Source organism: Syngnathoides biaculeatus, chromosome 7, assembly GCF_019802595.1.
Source record: "Syngnathoides biaculeatus isolate LvHL_M chromosome 7, ASM1980259v1, whole genome shotgun sequence".
Lineage (NCBI taxonomy): Eukaryota > Metazoa > Chordata > Actinopteri > Syngnathiformes > Syngnathidae > Syngnathoides > Syngnathoides biaculeatus.
The window spans coordinates 8,875,442-8,898,296 of NC_084646.1; the positions used below are offsets into that span (position 1 = coordinate 8,875,442).

The following is a 22,855-nucleotide window of genomic DNA, read 5'->3' on the forward strand; positions in this document are numbered from 1 at the left end:
GAGGTTACACTGAGGTCATTTCTTCTTTTTTCTCTATTACAATGGTTCTCAAACGTTTTGGGTCAAGGGGGAGAAATTATGAGGACACCCCCCTGCATCTATTTTGAACTTAGTGCTTTGCCGCCATCTTCAGGCATCTGTAAGCTATTACATGTTTTTTTGGCAGGTGTCAATTTAGTTGTGGATTTTTGCTGTTAACATCAGGGCTTGGTCCTCATCCCAACATCACACGCAAAGACAAAAAAAATTAAATGACCAAAAAAAAAAAAAAGTTTTGGGGGGAAAAAATTCCAAGGATTATAATTTACTGTACTTTCTAGAAATGAAGGCATTTTAGCACAACAAACACATTTTGTCTGGAATAAAAAGTCCTAATGCCAATTTAATATCCAAATTATAAAGTTGCCTGTTAAAAAAAAACATGTAATATGACTATAATTGTGGATTACTTGAGAAGAGAAACATTTTTGACAGCTTTTAATTGGCCCAAAGCGACAGGTAGGGAAGTTTTAAATATATTTAACACACATTATTTTGAAGAGGGACGAAATTTGGCTTGTGTACCCCAGTTTGAGAACCACTGTATTACCCGAATAATTTGTATATGTATTCTTGTTACATTATTTATTACGGCACACGCAGAACAATGCCTTAAGACTGCCGATTGCTGATCCGCAAACCATTTCAACCAATACACACTGGAAATATTTAAAACACTCTGGCTCTTTGTATTTTTTTTTCCCACCAATACAGAAAATAAATTCACTTTTTTTTTGGTCTTTTTTTTATTATTATAAGAAATGGCGAGGGTCAGGAAAGAAGTACATACAAATCTTGATGATAAAGGACAAAAAGCAATTACTCGGTTCTCATACCAAAAGTACAAAGGTGACATTTCTAACATTTACAGGGTACAACAATAATTAATGTAATAAAGGACTACATGCATTTTTTTTTTAAATGGGTTTGGATATAAAAATAATACTACCGCAAGGCTGAATATGTTTAATACGTTTCTGTGGAATATTTAAGACATACTAAACAAAACACAGCATTTTACATCCAGGAAATGAACGGGACTATTTGAGACCTATCTAAAATATATGCCCCTAAAAAAATTATAATAATTAAAAAAAAAAAAAACACATGTGCATGTGTGAGGAAACAGTCTGTAGTGTTGTAAATGTGCACGAGCGCAAAAGTGCCACGCGTTAAAAATTGAAAAGAAATCGTGGCTCATTTGTTAAGTAGCGACCACGTGAGTGTTTTTTTTTTTTTTTGGTTTTCCCACCTTCCCTGTTTCTAAACATCGAAAAGTCCATCCACAGTGCTAGGATACCACGTGTAAACATATTAGACAAGGTCCAAAACACTGGCAGTATGGTTCTGGGGGGGTCGGGGGGGTGATAAATGGAAAAAACACTGATAAAAAAAAAAAAAAATTACAATGAAAGATACATTGCATAATCAACGCATTCCCTTTGATTGTGGTTGGAGTCCTCAAGTATCCACAAATGGATTCTTGTCCAAGTCAAACCTCCAAAAGTAGAACACAATCCATCCCGCCCATATATAAAAAAAAAAAAAAAAAAAAATCACATTAATAGCGAACCCCGCACTTTGCGGCTGCGCGTTTCCAAATGTGCAGATTATCAGATCGGACGTCATTCCAGTAAATACTGACCACCGGAAACTGTTGCGTCATCTGACTTTTGCACGGAAAATGCCGTCCATAAGGTCAATTATTAGAACGTCGACGCTCAATTCTGTTCCGACGTTTGCGGCCTTTCACATTCTACGTTAGCATTACGCTAGCTGACTTTCACAAAACAAAACTCCATTGTTTTCTTGAACAGTTTGGCATTAAAATCCATATTTCACTCTCTCGTGTGTCAGTTTCACACAGAACTTCAAAACTGGGAGTGACGAACCGCTTGATGCAAGCACACTTTGGTTATTATTTTTAAAAATGCACAAGCAAGTCTTAAATTTCTTTATGATATTTTAAAAAAACCCTCCTGTTTCTTAACAGCGCGGGGCTAGCATTAGCGCGGCGCTAGTGTTAGCACATCTGGTTATAAGCCTCGGTACACTCTTAGCGTCGCTAACACACGCGCCACACTAACGGTAGCGTGGTAAAAAAGTAAGAACAGTCATTCAGGAATACATTAAAATGTTTTAATTAGATCCTAGTCACATTAAAACCTAAATTGTTTAAAATACAGCTGTGGAAAAATTGATTCTGGAACGTATCGGATGTTGTACTGGCCTTTGCAATGCGCCAGAAAGTTCCATTTTCTGAACGGTGGCTATGGTCACACTTTACCCACCACAAAAAAAAAATGCATATACCATAATTCCCGGCCTACAGAGCACACTTGGTTATCAGCCTCGGTACACAGAAAGAGTTCGTTAACGTGGCGCTAGGGTTAGCGCGGTGCTACTGTTAAACTCTTTCTGTGTACTGAGGCTTATCACCAGGTGTGCTAATTCTAGTGCCGTGCTAACGCTAGCATCACCGCATAAACCGCAAGGTTGAAAGCGTGTGAAACCGGAAATTACGGTATTTTAGCGAGTGGTTTAACTCCAAATTTGTACCACTTTCAGGACTTGTATTAAAGAGCGTTGGGAACAGTCAAAATGCAGCAAATTGAAAAACCTGCTGGGATCCGGAGTCAAGGACACCGGGGGGGACTTTTCTACTTTCGCAAATAACTCCAGTGGGACGCGGGAGTTTCACATTAGGGACAGAAAGACGAAAGCGCTGCCTGCAGCGGTCGTCCTTTCAGGCACCGCGTGGGTTAAACGGGCTCGACAAAACGGGCGAAACAAAAACGGGCAACGTGCGTGTCTAGTGAAGCCGGCACCACTGAGGAAAAAAAAAAACGCGAGATCAAACGTTTACAAGACAAAGACACTGAAGGCGAAATTGGGCTATGGCAACCCCTTTGAGCATTTAACACCATATCCAGCACAATTTCCAGGTACTAGTACGCCCTTTGTCTTGACTACAATTAAGCGAACGAGTAAATGATCTTCCATGTAACCTTTTTCCGCCCACAACCAAACACTTTTAGAACAACATTGGCATACTAGTTCTAGTGAGGTAAAAGTACTCGCGGGCATTTTGCTGCTCCTAGGAGACTACTAGTGCATAATACGCCTTCAAGCGTGTCCAAGTGGCGTCACAAGTGATGCATAGTGGTTTACTAGAAAGGTTTAATTGGATACTACTGGGCCAAAGGTGGCACAAGGAATGGAAAATCAATTCCTAGTACGGCAATCGTTGTACTAGTGAGCTGGATTGTTGAGTTGAAATGATTTGACGAAGGAGCGCACAACAACAGCCGTGTCGGCAAAAGTGACGATGACCACAACACACTGCTAACTAGTGTGTGTTACTATTGAGCACAAAGAGCCTACTAGTGCATGCCCCAAAGATGGATATCGAGCAAGCCTTCATGGAAAGCCATTTAAACAGCATTTATGTGATACCGTTGATAAGGCGTGCACAAAAGACTCGTCAGTTTGCTATCTTACTACGTACTAGTATACTTTTTCTCAAAGCGGGTCCTGGCTCTCACGGTCGAGCGAGGATAAGAGACGACGCATTCATACGTTTGGAGATAAGCCCATAAATCGGCCATGTTGCTGCCGCCTCTTTATTCTGCACTTTATTAATTCCGCCATCCTGGCCTCGAAGTCGCGTACTGGCTGACAAAAGTTTTGAGTGCTAGGAATCTGGACCGCCCTTTCCAATCTAGTTTTCACTCATACAGTTCTCTACAAAGCCTCCACAACGATGACGCTACTTGCGCATGACACGTGACTATTAGCTGGACTGATTACTTACATAGTGCAACAGAGTAGTAAGGCTTGAATGTGTATTACTGTGTAAAAGTTGAACTAGTAGTGGAAAACATTTTTCGAGTAAGGCAGTCTTTCTACTAGTATGCTTCAGTGTCTAACTAGAGAGTGTACTAGTATATGAACCTTAAGATGGATATCAAGGATATCGCATAAATGTGTTGTGCTTTTATACGATATGCTTGATGTTTGAAAACAGTAGCGGATAAAGTCGTTCTACTAGCGCACGTGTCTTACTAGTGAGGAAAAAAAGGGCGTACTAGATCATGAGTCCAAAGTCGGATATCGCGCATACGGAATTAAGGCTCAAAGAGATTCGCACGGGTGTCATCGACTGAAAAGCGGCAGGCTGCCATGGCGCGTGGTTACATACCTCAGTCAAGAGAAAAAGGCAATTGTCGGAGTGGCCAGCAGGTGTCACTATTGAGGCACTCGTATTTGAAATGGTGGGGGGGGGGCAATGAGTCAACCTGAGCTTTGTGCATGCTTTGTCACGGTCTTAAAAAAAAAAAATCAAGGGGAGGTTTTAAGAGTCCATCCTCCGTGCGGAACAGGTTCTAGTGTGGACCGCGCCCAGTCTGTCCGAGGCCTTGCTCCCCTACCCGCCCTCCCGCTCGCTCGCTCGCTCGCCTTAGTGGGGCAAAGGGACCAGCACCTCCACGTAGTTGAGGGGGAAGAATCCCGACTGGCTGTTGAGCATCCCCTCGTACCAGTTCTCGTCGATCTGATTGGTCAGCGTGATGATGTCGCCCTCCCGGAAGCCCAGCTCGCCATCGTTCTCCGGCTCGAAGTCGTACAGCGCCTTGCAGCTCGGCTGCTCCGGGGCTGCGGCCGGGGCAGAGGGGGGAAAAGGCAGAAAGTTACCGGCAACGTCGCAAGTGGATTCTCGTGGTGTCATCTGCTCGTCAGTGGTGGGAAGGAACAAAGTACAAATACATCCTTCGTGTACTTAACCTTTAGATACTGTTCATTTACCATGGCCATACGTAATCATCATCATTACTTTGTGTGTTTCGGCCCATTTTAGGGAAATTCTTAATAATTCAGAGTGAAAGAATGACTTTTTTTATGCTATCAAATATAAACTAAACTGATAACTACTGGGAGAAACTGTCATTTTTTGTGCTCAGGCCAAAGCCCACTTTATCTAAAAGTATTACTTTGGTGCCATCTTGGTGACCAGGAACTATGTTGAAATGAGGAGAGGCGCTTCACTTAAACAGGCAATTGTCTTGTCTACAAAAGAAAAGTAGTGGTTTATTGCCCGAAACCTTGCAAACAAAAAGTTTATAAGTTTAAGAATTATAAACCTTATAAACTTTTCTGGGGTGAAATGCGTGCAAATGTTTAATATTCGCAGCAAGGCTACAAATATGGCTGAACACTGAATGTATCCATCCATCCATTTTCCTAGCCGCTTATCCTCACAAGGGTCCCAAGGAGCGCTGGAGCCTATCCCAGCTGTCAACGGGCAGGAGGTGGGGTACACCCTGAACTGGTTGCCAGCCAATCGTAGGGCACATGGAGACAAACACCCGCACTCAAAATCACACCGAGGGGCAATTTAGTGTCTCAAAAAAATTAATGTTGCATTTTTTTGGGATGTGGGAGGAAACCAGAATGCCACAGAGGCATAGGAAGAGCATGCAAACATCACATAGGTGGTGCCAGGATCGAACCCAACTCCTCAGAACTGTGAGGCCGACGCTTTCCAGCTGAGCCACCGTGCCACCTCACTGAATACATATTTACTGAATTATTAAATCTCCTTTTATCCCTTACTTGAATACAAAATGTGAGTACTCATGCCACTTCTGCCATACGTCCTCCATGCACACAGCCACCACCCGTCGGACTGATCTGACGCGGGACCAACGCCACACAGCCAGCTAACAAACGCCACAATTGTCTTTACACAATTTACTCTTTGTGTGGCATCGATGTCGAGCTCGAGAAGTGCAAAGCGCTGATCGCGCCTTCTCTCCGTTACAATGTGCTATGTCTCTCGAGGTATTTTGCATAAAGCAATCTTTAATAACGCTTGAGGACATTTGGGGCCAAGGATTTTCAACTGTATTTGGTCACCTGATGGTGTTTTTTTTTTTTTTTTTTTTTAGATTTAGCATTTATCCATTTTACTGTTTTCTTTATAAACAAATGTTCGATGACGAGTAAATATCCATATAATTTGGAGGGAAAAAAAAAATTATTTGGGATTTATATAGTTAACATGATATAAAATGACCGATACCAGGACATAAAATGTTGTCCCCATCAAACCGCAGCATTACAAGTACCGTAATTCCTGGCCTCCAGAGCGCAGCCGGTTATAAGCCTTGGTACACATAAAGAGTTGGGAGCTAGCACTGCACTAGCGTTATACTCTGTGTACTGAGGCTTATAACCAGGTGCGCTAATGCTAGCCCACAGAGCGCACCTAGGTTCTAAGCCTTTGTTTGTACACAAAGAGTTTAGAGCGAGCACGGTGCTAGCGTTAAACTCTGTGTACCGAGGGCTTATAACCAGGGGCGCTAACACTGGTGGCGTGCTAACGCTAGCATTACAAGTACCGTAATTTCAAGCCGACAGAGCGCACCTGGTTATAAGCCTCAGGACACATAAAGAGTTTAGAGCTACCACAGTGATAGCTTTAAATTCCGTGTACCAAGGCTTATAACCAGGTGCCCTAACGCTACTGCCGCGCTAACGCTAGCGCCACGCTAACGCTAGCGCCATATCACCGCATAAACCACAGGGTTGAAAGTGTGTGAAAAAAGTAGCAGCTTGTAGGCCGGAAACTACAGTACTAATGTGACTTTTTGGAACATGAAAACACGTTGCTAGCAAGGATAAATAAAGCGATAACAGGGGGAATCTATAAATGACCATTAAAGGTATATCATAACGACAAATGTAACGTGTCCTATGCAACTTGATGTTAAAGTATTTTCTAAACTATTATATTCCTATTAAAAAAAATACACTACACTGAAATTACAGAAAAAAACATTATACTTTCAAATTTAAAAAGTTGAAACCTCAAAGAGAACCTCAGTAATTTCAAATTTGCTAATAAGGCGATTAACACCCAAATGTCATGCAGGTTAATAATAAAACACGTTAAAAGCAACTTTGTTGAAAGTCAAACATAAATGAGAGGACGTACAAATGCAAAGCGCAACTATATTTCAACATGCACACCACATGACTTATTTTGTTGCTACTTGAGTTCCTTTTTAAGAAAGAAAAAAAGCCGTTCAAAACACAGGATGTGGATTTGTTTCACCACGTGCGACGTTAGCAAGGAAAGCGCGAAGGCCACATGTTGAAATGTGCAACGATTGAGTTTGTGCTTCGCTTCCTTCTTCACAGAGAAAGAAAGAAAAGAAAAAAAAAAAAAAACACGCAACCCAAAACAAACACAAGACCACAAGATCGACTCATGCTCTGCCCGTTCTGACTCACACGATGTTTGCTTCCAAAAAGACAATCTGGCCCAATGAATTGACAGCTCTGGTGATGTCACAGGAAAGGGAAACAAGGTCAGTCGGACGATAACCGGCCAAAACGGCACACGCGGACCTGCACGTAAACATTCTTGACGAATCCGGGTTGCGTTGATTGACGCGGGTCTTATGCAATCGTGTCAGAAATGGCTGGAATGTTTTGTTTCAGAAACAGATGTTTCAATGTGTCCTCAAATTCTTCCTCCCGGTTTTCCCGGAATTCCCAGACAGTTTTGTCTGTCCTTTTCCCAGTAAGAGAAGAAGATTTCGACAACAACCATCGGTGAGCGCCTCACCTGAGTTGCGAGAAGGCGGCGGGGCCATCGAAGTGGGGTAGCCGCCGTTGGAGTGGTTGTCTTCTCCGAAGTCAAACAAAGGTTTGGGCTTGGGCGTGTATTCGCGTCTTGGTCGGGACTGGGCCTCGTTCATCCTGCGGAAAAAGGCGCAAAAGTGAATCATTTGGAAAGACGCGTACACGGCAGTCTCCAGATGAGTAAATCCGAGCTGAGGTGTTACTCTGGAGAGACGGCTACATTTAAAGGGGAAATCCAGTGGTTTGGATCGACAATGTATACAACAGGTCATGTAGTATGTATTTTCTATTTTGACAATGTGATGTTAAATCCTCCCTCATTTTATAGTCTTTTGAGAAGGTTTTCATCGACAATTACGAATTTTGGAGGGTGCTGCCATTTTCGCGAGTCACATGACCTACGATCGCAGATGTGACGACGTTACGTGCCGCAACAAAGGCACGATTACATGGGACACCATTCGTGCCCAGCGCTGATTTCATCGGGAAGATGGGGGGATACTTCCATACACAGCCGTGAGCTCATTTCTAATCCTATCCAACATGTTCACTCCGAGCGAGAACCTCAACATCTTCATTTCTGCTTCCTGTTGTCTCTTCGGTGCCGCCGTCTCTAATCCGTACATCATGGCCGGCCTCACCGCTGTTTTCTAAACTTTGCCCTTCATCCTAGCGGAGACTCTCCTGTCGCATAGAACACCAGACACCTTCTGCCAGTTGTTCCACCCCGCTTGGACCAGTTTCTTCACTTCCTGACCACACTCTCCAGTTCTTTGGATTCTTGACCCCAAGTATTTGAAGTCGTCCACCCTCGCCATCTCTTCTCCCTGGAGCCTCACTCTTCCCCCTCCTCCCCTCTCATTCATGCACGTATTCTTCTTTTTCTTTCAGGCTAAATAAGTACAAATAAGTATTTTTTTTTTCCTTGATCAAAAATGTTACAAAAATTCATTTTTTGAGGGAAGGCTGGAAGAAATTAATTGTGTTTTCATCCACCCCTCTCATTCACGCACATACATTCTCTTATTCTCCGGCTAATCTTCATTCCTCTCCTTTCCAGTGCGTGCCTCCATCTTTCTAATTGTTCCTCCACCTGCTCCCTGCTTTCACTGAATATCACAATATCACCTGAAAAAAAATCGACCTCGGCTTTATTGAACATTTTTTAAGCATTCTTTCTTTAATTTTTTTTAATGGGTTTTTACATTACATAGGCCAGTCTGAATTTGGGACTGTGTGTCTTTGTACCACTGAGGTCTACTGGAAAAGATAAAGTATAATTACGAGAGAAAAGGAGGCTGCAAAAGTCCCAAAATAAACACCAGTCACAGTTGTTGCACAGAGCAGCGATAGGCCTCCAAGTATTGTTGTATTCTCTGTACGTTCTGCTGCTCTGTGTGTGTGTGTGTGTGTGTGTTAAAGTTCTGCCTGTTTGAACATTTATAGTGACCATAACATCGATGCTAATTTCCGTTATCCCGTATATGGCGTTTCACATTATGTTAGCCTGACTATGATGGTATTGATTATGGTGTTTAAATATGCAATGTTGAATTCTCTTTTGTTTAAAGGTGTCAAGTTTTGCAGTGAAGCAATTCGGAGTGACAAAGTGCTTGAAGCGCGCACGCTTTGACTCTAATTTGGAAAGTGTGAGAAGAGGCAATATGGAATACTTTTAAATCTGTTTAAAGCATGTTGGAGGGGTAAAACTTTTAAAAACTACCGTAATTTCCGGCCTATAAACCTCAACTTTTTTCCACACGCTTTCAACCCTGCGGTTTATGCGGTGATCCGGCTAATTTGTGCATTTTTTCTAACGGCCGCAAGGGGGCACTCGAGGGGAAAAGGTAAAAGTGAGACCGGTGGAATGTATGTGCCGAGGAAGTGACTTTTACCGGTCCGGCCCTGTTAGCACTGCGCTGGCGTGTTACTGTCGTGTCTCAGTGATTTTTACCGGTATGTTTTGTTTTTTTCTTTAACTGGCCCTGTTAGCGCGACAGTAGCGTTAGCGCAGCGCCAGGGTTAGCGGTAAACTCTCTGTGTACCATCTTTCTTTGTAAATATCTTGTGTTTCAATGTGGCCACTTGCGGCTTTTACACAGCTGCGGCGTATGTATGTAGCAAATGTTATTTCCTTTACAAATGTACTGTGTGAGGCTTATAAGCGGGTGCTTATGTTGTGTAAGTATTCTGCACCTTTCTCCAAGCTTGTCAGACAGCTCATCCAGGACTTGAACTGCCTGCCGGTGGTACTGCAGCTGGGACTCCACCAGAGACGAAAGCTGGCTCACCTGCTCAATCTACTCACAAACGCATAAGAAACAAGACAGTGCCACCCTAGTTAGTGGAGCAGTCAGGATCAAAGTTACACTTCACACTAATAAACAAGTTCTCACGTCAGTCTCGAGGAGGTTGTACATGCTCGTCTCTGCGACTTCCTTCGATTCGTGAAACTTCTCCAGGGCCTGTCGGATGTCCTCATCTGGAATTTTGCCCTGACGCTTCTTTTTGTAGTCGTAGTCCAGACGGCGACCTTCCAGCTTTTTGAGGTGGTGCTGCGACACAAGAGAGTTCTCTCTCCACAGGGCATCCTCGGGAAATTAAAAAAAAAAAAAGTGTGAAGAGGTGTTAAAAACCTGAATCTCTCTTAGGTCCTTGTCGCAGAGGCCTTGCAATGGATCGATGAAGTTCTGTTTGACGTCGATGTCGAGCGAGTCTTTGACTTCTGCCATTCTTTTCATGGCTTCCCCGACTTCCACGAGCGCTCCGCCTGGAGATGGACAAGAACACAATAAATCGGGAATATTTTAGCCAGTATACTATTGTATTTTATACTTTTTCAACTGAACCATACAATGTTGTCCACCAAAGGTCCACGAGCTTAGCGCTAACGTATACATACAGTTGAAGCCAGAAGTTTACATACATGATGCAAAAATCCTTTGAATGTGTCGTTTTTATATTTGGCCAATAAAGCGGATTCTGGTTCTGAATCATGACTTCCTTTAAATGCGCCAGATTCAAACCTGAGCGCCAAACCCAGGAACATGTCCACAAGCCCAACACGCATCTTACCAAAGTTAGTCTCCTCTCCAAGTTCCCTTCCATACTTGGTCATGCATTCTCCCAGTAGTCCCTCCGCCTGGGGGTAGCCGGGGTTCTTCACCTGACCGCGGATTTTAGACATGGTGTTCAACATGGATAGTTTAGCCCTTGAAGCTGCAGGAGGAGTGGTAGTCCATGAAACGGATATCCAAACTCTTGTGATAATAGTACTGTAAATTCGCAGGTATTTACCGGGGTTGGGCTGGAGATATTCTGATGTTTTGGAGATCACCTCTGCTACGGCTTTACTGGTCACGTCCACTTTCTACGAGGAAACACCGAGAGCGCCGATGTCATATTGTGTGCAAAAAATATTACTGCATAATATTGCCATGATTATTGGCTGGGGATGGATTTACTTCAAGGGAATTAACAGAAAAGTGAAGGTTAGCTGGTGACAGCAGTCACTCACATCTGAAAAATGTACTGGTGTGGTCAGCCATGCCCGCAGATATAAAGTTGCGGGTGTGTGTTCTGGTTTTTTTTTTTTTTTTTTATTACGAGTGTACCCCTTTAAGAACGGAAGGGGGCGGTGTCAGGTAAACTAGGAAGTAGGCTGAGCAGCAGCTTGTTGTTAAGAGACCGTGCTGGATCGGTTTTCATGTTCGCTGAGAGTGTGTGACAAGTGCGCAATTGCGCAGTGGCGCAGTTTAGGGGGAACATTGGGCAAGACTATGAAAAAAAAAATAAGCAATGTTTTTCAATATCTATGTATTTCTACCTGTAACAAATTTTACACGTGTGATTTTTCGTGCTTGGCTGTGCAGACTTGTGAGTGCGATGGCGCATACGCACCCGTCAAATCACAATGACTGTAACGAGAAGCGAAATTAAGTCGTGTCATGCCCTCACATACGGGCAAGGATCTATTTTTGACAGAACAAAATGTTTGCATTCATGCTTGAATACAATACCTTTCCATTAAAGTGTACATTACTCTTAACTCCCCAGGAAAGTTTCCAATTTGCAATGTTTCCCCCCCAAAAATCCCCATCTTGAATCACCACATAAATTTACTCTACTAAACCTAAAAAAAAAGTAAAAAAGTTATTAGAACTTCCACCCCTTCACAACCTATTATTCCCCAGTGATTTTTCATTTCACTATTTATAGTTTTCTTACCCGCTCCAGATCTCTGAAGTCATCATCAAGCTTGGTTCCTTCAGCGCCCCCCACCTTTTCACTCACCATCTAGTGGCAGAGAGGAAGACAAAGAGCCATGGAGGTGGGGGGAGGAAGGAGAGCATAAAGGGTGAGGTCATTTAATGAGGCCCATAAGGTTCTAATAGACACACCACGTGTGCTCAACAGCAAAGTGCAGCCATTTGCTTAACTACATAGTTTTGGTGTGTATTACACACACGAAGAAACACTGCTAAATATTTAAAACGGTGGCAAGGAATATTTGTTTGGAGCTTATTGGCTTCAGAGCTCCCACGACAACGCTAATTAATTTTGGGCCACTGTCTTAAACCCCCAAAACGTGCGTTTGAGCTGCTGCCAGCATGTCCTGTGGGCTAACGACAACAAGCTAAAATATCAAAGAAAGAACCGGAACCCTTGTTAATACAACATGACATATCTCACATTCGCATCTGAAAAATGATGACCGTAATTTCCGGACTACAGAGCGCACCTAATGAAAAGCCTAACCCACTACATTTTTAAAAGGAAAAAGCATTTTGTACAAACAAAAGCCGCACCTGATTAAAAGCCGCATGTGCCCACATTGAAACATGAGATATTTACAAAGACGGTGCACATAAAGAGTTTTCAAAGTTTAAATAATATAGCATAGCCCTTCTTTCCAAACAGTGCCTGTGATGCGGCAGTAACAAAGCAGCAACACGCTAGCACAGCACTAACAGGGCCAGTTAAAAAAATAAAAAATAAAAATAAAAATAAAAAAATACCTTCCGGTAAAAATCACTGAGACGCAGCAGTAACACAGCAGCAACACACTAGCACAACGCTAACAGGGCCAGTAAAAAAAAAAAAAATAAATAACATACCGGTAAAAATCACTGAAACGCAGCAGTAACACAGCAGCAACACGCTAGCACAGCGCTAACAGGGCCGGTTAAAAAAAACACATAGCTGTAAAAATCATTGAGATGCGGCAGTAAAACAGCAGCAACACACTAGCACAGCACTAACAGGGCCAGTTAAAAAAAATAAAAAATAAAAATAAAAAAATACCTTCCGGTAAAAATCACTGAGACGCAGCAGTAACATAGCAGCAACACGCTAGCACAACGCTAACAGGGCCGGTTAAAAAAAACACATAGCGGTAAAAATCATTGCGATGCGGCGGTAAAACAGCAGCAACACACTAGCACAACGCTAACAGGGCCAGTTTAAAAAAACAAAAACAACAACAACAAAAAAAACATACCGGTAAAAGTCACCACCTCGGCACATACATTCCAGTCTCACTCATACCTTTTCCCCTCGAGTGCCTCCTTGCAGGCGTTAGAAAAAAAATGCACAAATTAGCCGCATCACCGCACAGTCTGCGGGTTTGAAAGCATGTGGAAAAAAAAATTGCGGTTTATAGTCCGGAAAATACGGTACTTTTCAGGAAATTGAAAAATTGCCACTTTGCGTACCAACCAACGTCTCTTTCAAGTTGGTATTGCCCAATATTGCTATCATAATACCATTGCACACCAACATCACCACAACCCCAAACCACGTTCATTTGCTCAGTCGATGAGTAGAAACGTAGAACACCGTGTCAGTCCGCATCAGTCTTACCTCACGCCATCCCACAACTTGACACAAAGCCTCTTAATACTTCACAAAAGCAAAAGCAAAAAAAAAAAAACATCATTTCCCCCAACCTCCTCAACACAACCATGCCTCTTGCAATAAATAAAAGAATGAGCTGACTAAGCAGTTTATAATCAAGAGAAATGAATCTCAACACACATTCTTGGCTGACCGTTCGTTCTGCACCGAAGAATCGCAGCGATCCGTTTTTTTTTTTTTTAACAAAACAGGCTTAGAGAAACTTATTTAACCGATTTTCACTCGTTAGTTAAAAAAAAAAAAACCTTCCTTTTGATCTCAAAGCAACAAATTGAGCAAAGTTAAGAAAGAATAGAATAGATTTGCTCACGAGCTTTTTGCAACACTTTAAATCGGTTAAAAATGTGTCAAATAAGACGACGTGGATTTGTACATGTATGGATTTGTGGAAAAAAAATATGAAATTGGTCATATTTGGACAGATTTCCGCTCCACGGCAACAATATGAAAAAAAATCCCCAAAACAGTGTATTTTTAAATTTTAGTCAATTACGAATGTAAAAATAAATAAGCGAGGTTCCATTTGCAAATCAACTTTGTATTAAGGCTTTTTGTTTTTATGTAACTGATTTATACTCTTAAAATGTTAAGTTAACCCATTTGTGGGCAGCGTCCCATTTTTGGGACATCGGGATTTTCACGCATTGGACACACTAAATTGCCCCTAGGTGAGACTGTGAGTGTGGTTGTTTGTCTCTATGTGCCCTGCAATTGGCTGGCAACCAGTTCCGGGTGCACCCCGCCTCCTGCCCGCTGACAGCTGGGATAGCCTCCAGCACTCCCCGCGACTCTTGTGAGGATAAGCAGCTAAGAAAACGGACGGATGGATTTTCACACATTATATCCTTCTGTATATAAAAATATTTAAGTGTTTCAATCTGAAGCCATAATTTGGTACCTAAGAAAACCCAAGTAAACCTCTCGTGGGCAGCGTCCCGTTTTTGGGACGAGATTATAAATTAGTAAAGTTATCATATAACTTAACCATAAACAAAAAAAGAAGAGTTATTTCCTTGATTGTGGCCTGTTAGGAGACTTTTATCTCAAAAAAGAAAAAAAAATTGCCACCCTGCCCTTGAATGGGTTTTAATCGCAACAGTTGAAACGCGGAATGGATTGTTTTTATTTCCATTATTTCTCATAAGATTCTTTAAATTGTTTTATTTGAATCCAAATACTGTTTGACTTTAAAGGTTCGATTGTACCATGCAAATATATATAGTACAGGTGTTCAATTTCAAACCCTGCGGGTACAGCTTCTTGATTGCTCCTCACACAGAATGTAGTACAGTATTCTGATACTGCATTGGCGCTTGCCAAATGGGCGTACTACTTCTGCTTAGCATAGCGCATCGGTACCTTCCACACAAAAATGTCGAGGAGACATCATTGATTTCTTGCTTTATCTCACGTTAATAACAAAACCTATTCCAAACAAGTCACATCGATCCAGTCCTAGAATACGTTGCTGAACAAAGACGCTAACATGGCGGGCCATAAAACCAAAATGGCACGACACAATTCCGAGTACGTCATACTAAACATTTCATCTTAAGTGTGCGTGAGCCGCTCCAAGCGTATTGCTTCCAAAGACGAGCTGTCAGTCGCAGAGGAGTGAAAGAAAAACGACCGTGTACATCTGTTCTGTCCTGTTTGAAGTTGCTTCAAGGGTCCGTTGTCAGAAAACCACAACTTAGATAAGAGCGAAGATTTACAGCCCTGAGTCGCAGGATAACAGCGCGCCACTCCGTTAGCTTAATAAATACACTCATCTTTTATACCCTTGCGTGATGCTAATACTGACGTTAGCAATCTGTCTTGTGCGTCATCATTTAGGATTTAAAAAAAAAAAAAGTGATTAATTATCAGATCCGGCAAATCTAACAGCAGGATAACGACTGAACCATAAATACTTTGAAATATCAGTAAGACTTGAACTCCTTTTGTCGTGACTAGAAATAGAGCGCTCGTGCATGTTTGTTAGAAGACTAACACTAAAATTGAGCCTTGATGCATTCACGTCACAAGATGCTGATCTCCAAACTTTTATTGCCTTAACATTTAAAGTCGGAAAAAGAGATTCTTGTCGACAATCCTCCGGATTCAAGTTCACTCGTCTTCTCTTAAGGCGAGCTATCCAGCCTTAAATAGCTTTGGGAAGCGGAAAATGCGATTTTATTTATTTAAACCTCATGGGCTGGATTTATAAAACATGGTTCAAAAGTAGTGACGATTACTTTCTTTGGCGCTCAAGAGGCACGTTTGAAGACGTGTCATGGGATCTGATATCCTCTGATAGGATTCGGGGCTCTTCCAAAGGCGGTTCAAATTGGAGCGCCGCCAATGAGAGTGCAGTCTAAAGCAAAGAAAAGCTAATTTAATTGTATAGCGCATTTCATACGCAAGGTAACCCAACGCGCTGTACACGGGTCTAAATGGATGCATCAGATATATCCACTCAATGTCTGGTGTTTGTGTTATTTACGTGCAATACGGATCTAGAGAAACGTAACCAGACATGTCTGACGTGTGGTACTAGAACTGTAGAACTGTACAGAGTCCCGAAAAACCAGATGCAGGCATCACGCCGGAATGAGGCACTTGAATCTCCTGTTTAAATACAGCCGACGTAAATATGCCTTCACGTCCACGCAACCTTGTTTACATGCACACAAAATCCGGGAAAACGAGCATAAAACTCCCACGAAATGTGGCAGAAATGTGCCTGGATCATCGCAAAACCCATTTTAAGGCCACAATGGACTATGGCAGAAAAAAAAAAAAAAAAACATCTACATCTGCTTTCCAACAATTTGAGGTTGAGATGAGAAAATTAGGAAAGAAAGAGTCAATATTCTTGGCAAGTTAAAATGTATTTTATGCCATGACGTGATTTTAGGTAAATGTTGCCCTCGTCAGGGATCAAAACACTGAGAAACGAAATACATTCAAACGATCTGGCAGAAAAGAGTTCAAAGGTCGCTCCAAACTTCTTAAAAACAATATCTGGACACATTTGGGTTTTTTTACGATCATACAGGGAAGACCGAATTGGATGAGTCACATACAGTGTGTAAAGGCTGTCATGGAAAAACTGGCAAAACCGGCAATTTCTAGCCGTGTCCACCCCGACTTGCTCACCACACCGGCAAAGAAAAATCTAGCGCAGCCAAGAATTGACGTGAATCTGTAAAAACTCCCTCCTAATTTAGACAAAGGGAGAAAAATAACCCAGGGTTGTGGGGAGCCTTTATTGTGAAGGGTTTACGGCCATATTCCATAACTACCAGTGTGTATTTCTGTTGGGTTTTTTTGTTTTTTGTAAACCTTGCCTGATGAACAGCGTTTTGCATTTTGAGGATGAGTGCTGTGTCTAGTGGGTTTTTAGTGAATACATTTTAGTACTGCAGTATGTTTTACTTTTGAAACTCAAGTTCAGACTACAATTAGTCATCTTAAATACATTTTGATGAATGTATTTTGTACAGAAAAAGGAATTGGGACAAGGAACAAAACCATAGGAATAAAGAAGATTAATGTGTTGCATGTTGATTGCAATTGTTGACATGATAATCAAATAAACTCGTGAGACCAACGAATGCTGATACAAATGAATAAACAATTATTATAAAACAACGAAAGACAGAATATCCTGTGCAAAGCGACTATGTTGACTTCCAAGACTCTCAGGCCTGCCGCTACATATTAGTCATCGAAGTATGCGTCATCGAAGGGTGTAAGTTGGGTCGAAAACCGCAGTTCCAAGTTAATGCCCTTGGTTTTCAACTGACCGTTTGGTTCCCAAGTACGGTGGTGGTTGATAGTGTAATTTTATTTTTGTTTATACAGAGACAGATTTAATAACATCCATCCATCCATCCATCCATCCATATGCTGAGTCACTTATCCTTACAAGGGTCGCGGGAGTGCTGGAGCCAACCCAGCTGTCATCAGGCAGGAGGGAGGGTACACCCAGAACTGGTTGCCAGCCAATCGCAGGGCACACGAAGACAAGTTACTATGTTAACAGCTTATAGGAAATTGATGAAAATTTCTAAAAATAAATAAGCAACAAGAATTAATTGCATTTTTTTTTCATTATTCCATACCTAGCCCCTTCAAATAGTATAACAGTTTGAACAGATGAACATGCCACCTTCAAGTATCTGGAAATTGCACCCAAGGATGAGTCAGACTTATGGAACTCCACGATTTGCTCTCTGATTTTCTGTCTGATTTATTTTTACTTTTACATGATTTCAAACAAGGAAGCAGAGTGAGGTGTGGCCTTAAACACAACGACATGCGTTCCATCAATTAACTCACGTTGTCAGTTAACCTATCAGGAGCTTCCAAACTCATGACCTCATTATTTGGGCTTTTCCAAGTTCTTTAAAGGCATAGTACTTTTTCTGTATGTCAACTTTTGACCTTGAAGAAATTGTAAAATGTTCTAAGAAATTCTCTCTCTCATTAATGTGGCATTTAACAAAATAAAATAATTTGGGTGATCTGGGCGGACCTGAAACAGCAGAGGTTTAGTCTGATTTGACTTCAGACAGAGAAAAAAAAATGCCAACATCTGCCAACTAATGGCAAGTAAATAATTGTTTGTCCATGTCACTGTACACATCTGGCACAGATTAATGAAAAAATATATATTATTTGTAGTAAATAATAATGTTGTTTTGGGTTAGGGTTAGGGTTGGTGGGGGGGGGGTCCTACTAAGTGAAATTAAATAATTTCCCACAGCACACCTGATGCTCTCTGACAATAGTCGTACATGCCTGCCTTACTGGTTCCACTGTAGTTGGAGGAGCGGCATTGATAAAAAGGAGAATTTTTTTACCCTTGAGCCACTCTCGCTATCAAATGTCAGAAGAGTGCGATTTTCTTTGTCTGTCCTTTTACGCTTCATGCATTTGGAGTCAACGATAGCGTCAAAAAAGTGGGAGATAAACAAGGATGTGCGCACTGTTGGGCACTGATATCCAGTCCCACTTCCTGTATGCTTCCACTGAGGAAAATCTGAGCTGTGGCAATTGTTATTGAGAAGGGGAAAACAAAGAAGATGCAGTCAAAGCAAAAAAAGGCGATACTAGTGCGTATTTCTATGTCTTTACTAGTGACGGCCCTTAACCCAATTTACCTCTAATCACTTTTAGTCTTCCCACTTATCATGGATATTAGACTTAAAAGCAGTCAATGGCACCATGAACAGAAAAAAACATCAATGCTACACAAAAATCACAATCTAACAGCACACCACTGTCACACAGATCATCTGGAATACTTCAACACTACAATATTTATCTAATAACATGACAAATGATTGACAAACAGCATACTAGAGATGCTGATTATTAAATATATCATGTGCACTGTGCCTATTGCTACAGTTTTGCTTCTCTGCTTGCGCTGACAAACCAATCGGAGAACAGAAGAATTCCAACATTATGGAACTTTCCGACCTGTCAATCACTTGTGCAATAATAGCCAATCAGATAGCCGCGTTGTCTGAACCCCTGGCTTGACACGCCCCTCTCGCCGCCATATTGTCCCACAAGCAATGCTGGTTGTCAGTAGTGTGCGCTTGGAAAAGTTCATGTTACGAAGAAAATGGTAACTCAGATACATTTGGGGAACGTGCAATTCTGATGAAAGATATCCGGCTAGGTTACAAGGGGCCCGCTTGATTCAGTTTCCAAAGCCTAATACACAGTTGACGAAGTGTTTACGATGGCGGAAGACTGCACGTACAACTAAATGTGAACAATATCAACAAACACAAAGCTGTATGTTCGAAGGTAAGTGAGGGAAAAGTATCTCCTCTGAGTTGGATTGAATTATTATCAGTTCTTTATACATTGCGGAAGAACAACTTTCACTTTGTTAGTGCATCACTGATCACTCTGGATCTATCCAAGTAAAAAGTACTCACCCTGCTTCACATGCGCAGTACCATTACACTATTTTATCCTGTTGGATTTCAATATGAAGTTTGTGAGGCGTCAAACTTTTTATGCATCGATCGCCAACGTTTCGCTGTAACTGACATTGCCTCCTGCTCCGTCCAAAATCTTAATTCCGCGTACATATCCTTGCGTGAAATAATTGAGACCTCTCTGGAGAACTCTCTTTGACAAGTCTTGCAGATTTGGCAAAAAACATACCGCAATATTATCAGGAATACGCGGTAGAGAATCGATTTCAAACCTGTTCTGTTCAGTCGCCATTTTGGAAGCTTGTGGGATACAGCAAATGTACAGTAGCTAAGGGGACGAAGCTTAAGATCGCCAGTCGGATAGGTCCATTGGGGTCCAGATAACTAGCTAGTAAACTTGGTTCAAGAAACTGTCTCATTGCTAATATACATTAATATTATCCATTTCACGGGCCATCGCTACAGATTCTGAAGGCCCTGACCAGATTAGATTGACATGCGTCAAGGCTGAAATATATTTGGACCCCAAAAAAAATCTAGCCCCAACATACATGTACAAGAAGCCCTTACGACTAAAGGAAGAGAATACACTGACCAACACAATAATAAGAAATCTGTGACTTTGTCTGTGTTTTTTTTTTTAAATAAGGGCCTGCGCTGGTGAGTGACATGGGCGCCGTGAATTGAGAGTGAAGTTGGCTGTTGTGAGATCAGGTTAGCAACCGGCCCACCGTCAGCCAGCGGCAGCTCGTGTACGAAATTGCGATTTTGTTCAGCGACGCCAGTTAAACTGCAATGGTTGGCTGTGTTCATCCTTGACCACTTCCGGAGGTTTCACAATATGCTCAAACTAGCGGCGGTGTGCTCTGTAAATTAACTAACATCGATGTGTTGTGATGGCGGACGCTTTTAAGTAAAGATAAGTGCACTGTGTCTTCATTTTAAGGGAAAGATGAACCAAACTGGACAGTTTGTCTTTTGTTTACTCTCGGCACGTTGTCATCGTGCCAATTTATTTCAGCACAAGTGACACGAGACACAGTGGGGCTTGTGTTTACAGTAACGTTAGTCCATATGGGGGCATGGGAGGGGTCCCTATGACTTCGAGGCAACTTTTTATTTTTTGGTCACTGAACTATTTGAGTTACTTGATGAATCAATCCCGCCCTACATCTAACAACGATCCACCATTCTTGTTCGCACACGAGCTAGCCAGATATTGCGACATATTGTAACGGTCAGGGATCCGTGCATGTTCCTGACAGGAAGCCCGAGACCGAAACCAAATGTCTTTCCTGCTTAGATCAGCAGGGGTGGTGAAAAACACACACACACACAAAAAAAAGACATTCTTGTACAGCATCCACACCCAGGTTGAGTAGTAGTAGAAGACGACCCCACGTTTTGATATCAACAAACAGCGCTCAAAAGTCATCAATTATGCGGAAGAAACCAGTAACGGTTCGTAAATTACCTCAAACATTTTTTTAGAAAAAGAACAAAAAATAGAACCCAAAAAAAAAAAAGGTGTGGGGATTGGGGGGGGGCTAAAAAAAACACAGCTGGAACGGTAAAGGAGGACACCAGGTCTTCCAGAAAGCTGACATATTTCTACTATCATTCAAAAGTTGTTTGCTTCTGATAACCAGGAGACACCCCACGACCAATCCCCCGTCCAAAAAAAAAAAAAAAACCTAACCAAAAGAAAACAAAAAGACAGTTTGAGCTTTGATATGTAAATTCAAAGATAGGTTATCAAACAAAGTAACGCTCCAGTTTACCCCCACTTTAGTTAGCTTGGGAGCGGGGAGGAGGGACGACATAGAAAGACTGGATAATATAATTTTTGATTTTTTTTTTTAATAGAACCGCACATAAAGCAAGAGAGAAGCTATCAGTGAGTTAGCGTTAGCATCAACTAAACCACGTTAGCTTCGATGCTAACGTGACGTTAGCAGCTACTCGAGTTTAGCTAGCCCAACCCGAACCGGGGAAAAACGGGTGTAAAAAATAAATAAAAGTTGGGACAAACCTGGCTCGCTTTATAAAACTGCTTCTTCAAGCCTGCCACGGACATGTTGGAGGTTGTCTTCAAACTTCACAGCGACTTAAGTGGCGTGAACGTTGTCAAAAGTTGGCCGCGCGGCGTTGTTGTGAGAAAAATGTGTTGCCGAGGTATCATAGGACCGCTCAGCCGTCCGTCAACTGGGTCGGGACTCGACGACTGACCACGTCCACGTCCACGCGGGGGGGGGGGGGGGTGTCGTCCCCGTTGTCACCGGACATACACGCACTCGGCTCAGCCCGTGAAAGTGGAATTTAGTGAGTGGCTGGGAGTGGAAGCGCGTCGGGGCGAGTTTCCACGTATTGACGCAAAACAAATCTGCGGAGGAATGAGACCGTTCGGAGGCCGAGCGAGCTTCCGTCCGTTGCCGTCTACTGCCCCCCCCCCCCGCGGTTGCCGGTGGAAGTACAGGTCGGGTCACCGGGCCAGATGTTTACTTTTGCGTTTACGTAACATCAAAAGAATAAACTCCGACCTTCTAGTCGCTTTTCATAAGCCAACAATCAGTTGTTGACATAAAAAATTGATACAGTGTAATTTTTTTCTTTATTGTTTTGTTTTTAAATTTGACATGTCAATCAGTTCGGTCCGTGGACAGCTGGGATAGGCTCCAGCACGACCCTTGTGAGCATGAGCGCCTAAGAAAATCGATGGATGGATGGAATTTGACATGTCCCAATAGGGTAGGACGGTGGATCAGCTGGTAAAGCGTCGGCCTTACAGTTCTGAGGACCCGGGTTCGATCCCGGCCCCGCCTGTGTGGAGTATGCATATTTTCCCCATGCCTACGTGGGTTCCTCCCACATCCCAAAAACACGTAACATTAATTGGTCACTCTAAATTGCCCCTAGGTGTGATTGTGAGTGTGGATCTTGCTGGCGACCAGTTCAGGGTGTACCCCGCCTCCTAGCCATTGACAGCTGGGATAGGCTCCAGCACTCCCCGCGCCCCTCATGAGGATAAGCAGCAAAGAAAATGGATGCATGGATGGATGGATACCCCAATACAGTATAAGGTAGGTTACCTGGGATGCTGACATGATTCCCCCCCTAAAAAAAAAAAATGTTGAAAAAGTATGCTTAATAAATTGCATACAATCATAAACAAATTTTGGAATAATATTACTATCAACCAGAGGTTGTCAGGAAGGCTCTATACTGCTTTTGTACAACGTAAATCGTAATTTGGCCATGAGTTACTGTTAGGTGCAATCTGCAAATACATTCTCAAAAAATATATATAT

General features: G+C 42.3%; 1 protein-coding gene across 1 annotated transcript; it reads right to left on the reverse strand.

The window, feature by feature from the left end:
- Positions 1 to 12: 12 nt before the first annotated feature.
- sh3gl1b (SH3-domain GRB2-like 1b) lies at positions 13 to 21,989 on the reverse strand. Its single transcript, XM_061825585.1, has 9 exons — positions 21,580 to 21,989; positions 11,914 to 11,982; positions 10,984 to 11,056; positions 10,762 to 10,905; positions 10,323 to 10,456; positions 10,083 to 10,241; positions 9,883 to 9,986; positions 7,670 to 7,803; positions 13 to 4,692 (listed from the first exon to the last, which is right to left on the reverse strand). The coding sequence occupies exons 1-9, from the start codon at positions 21,622 to 21,624 to the stop codon at positions 4,499 to 4,501; spliced, it is 1,056 nt and encodes a 351-aa protein (XP_061681569.1). The 5' UTR covers positions 21,625 to 21,989; the 3' UTR covers positions 13 to 4,498.
- Between the last annotated feature and the right edge of the window lie 866 nt (positions 21,990 to 22,855).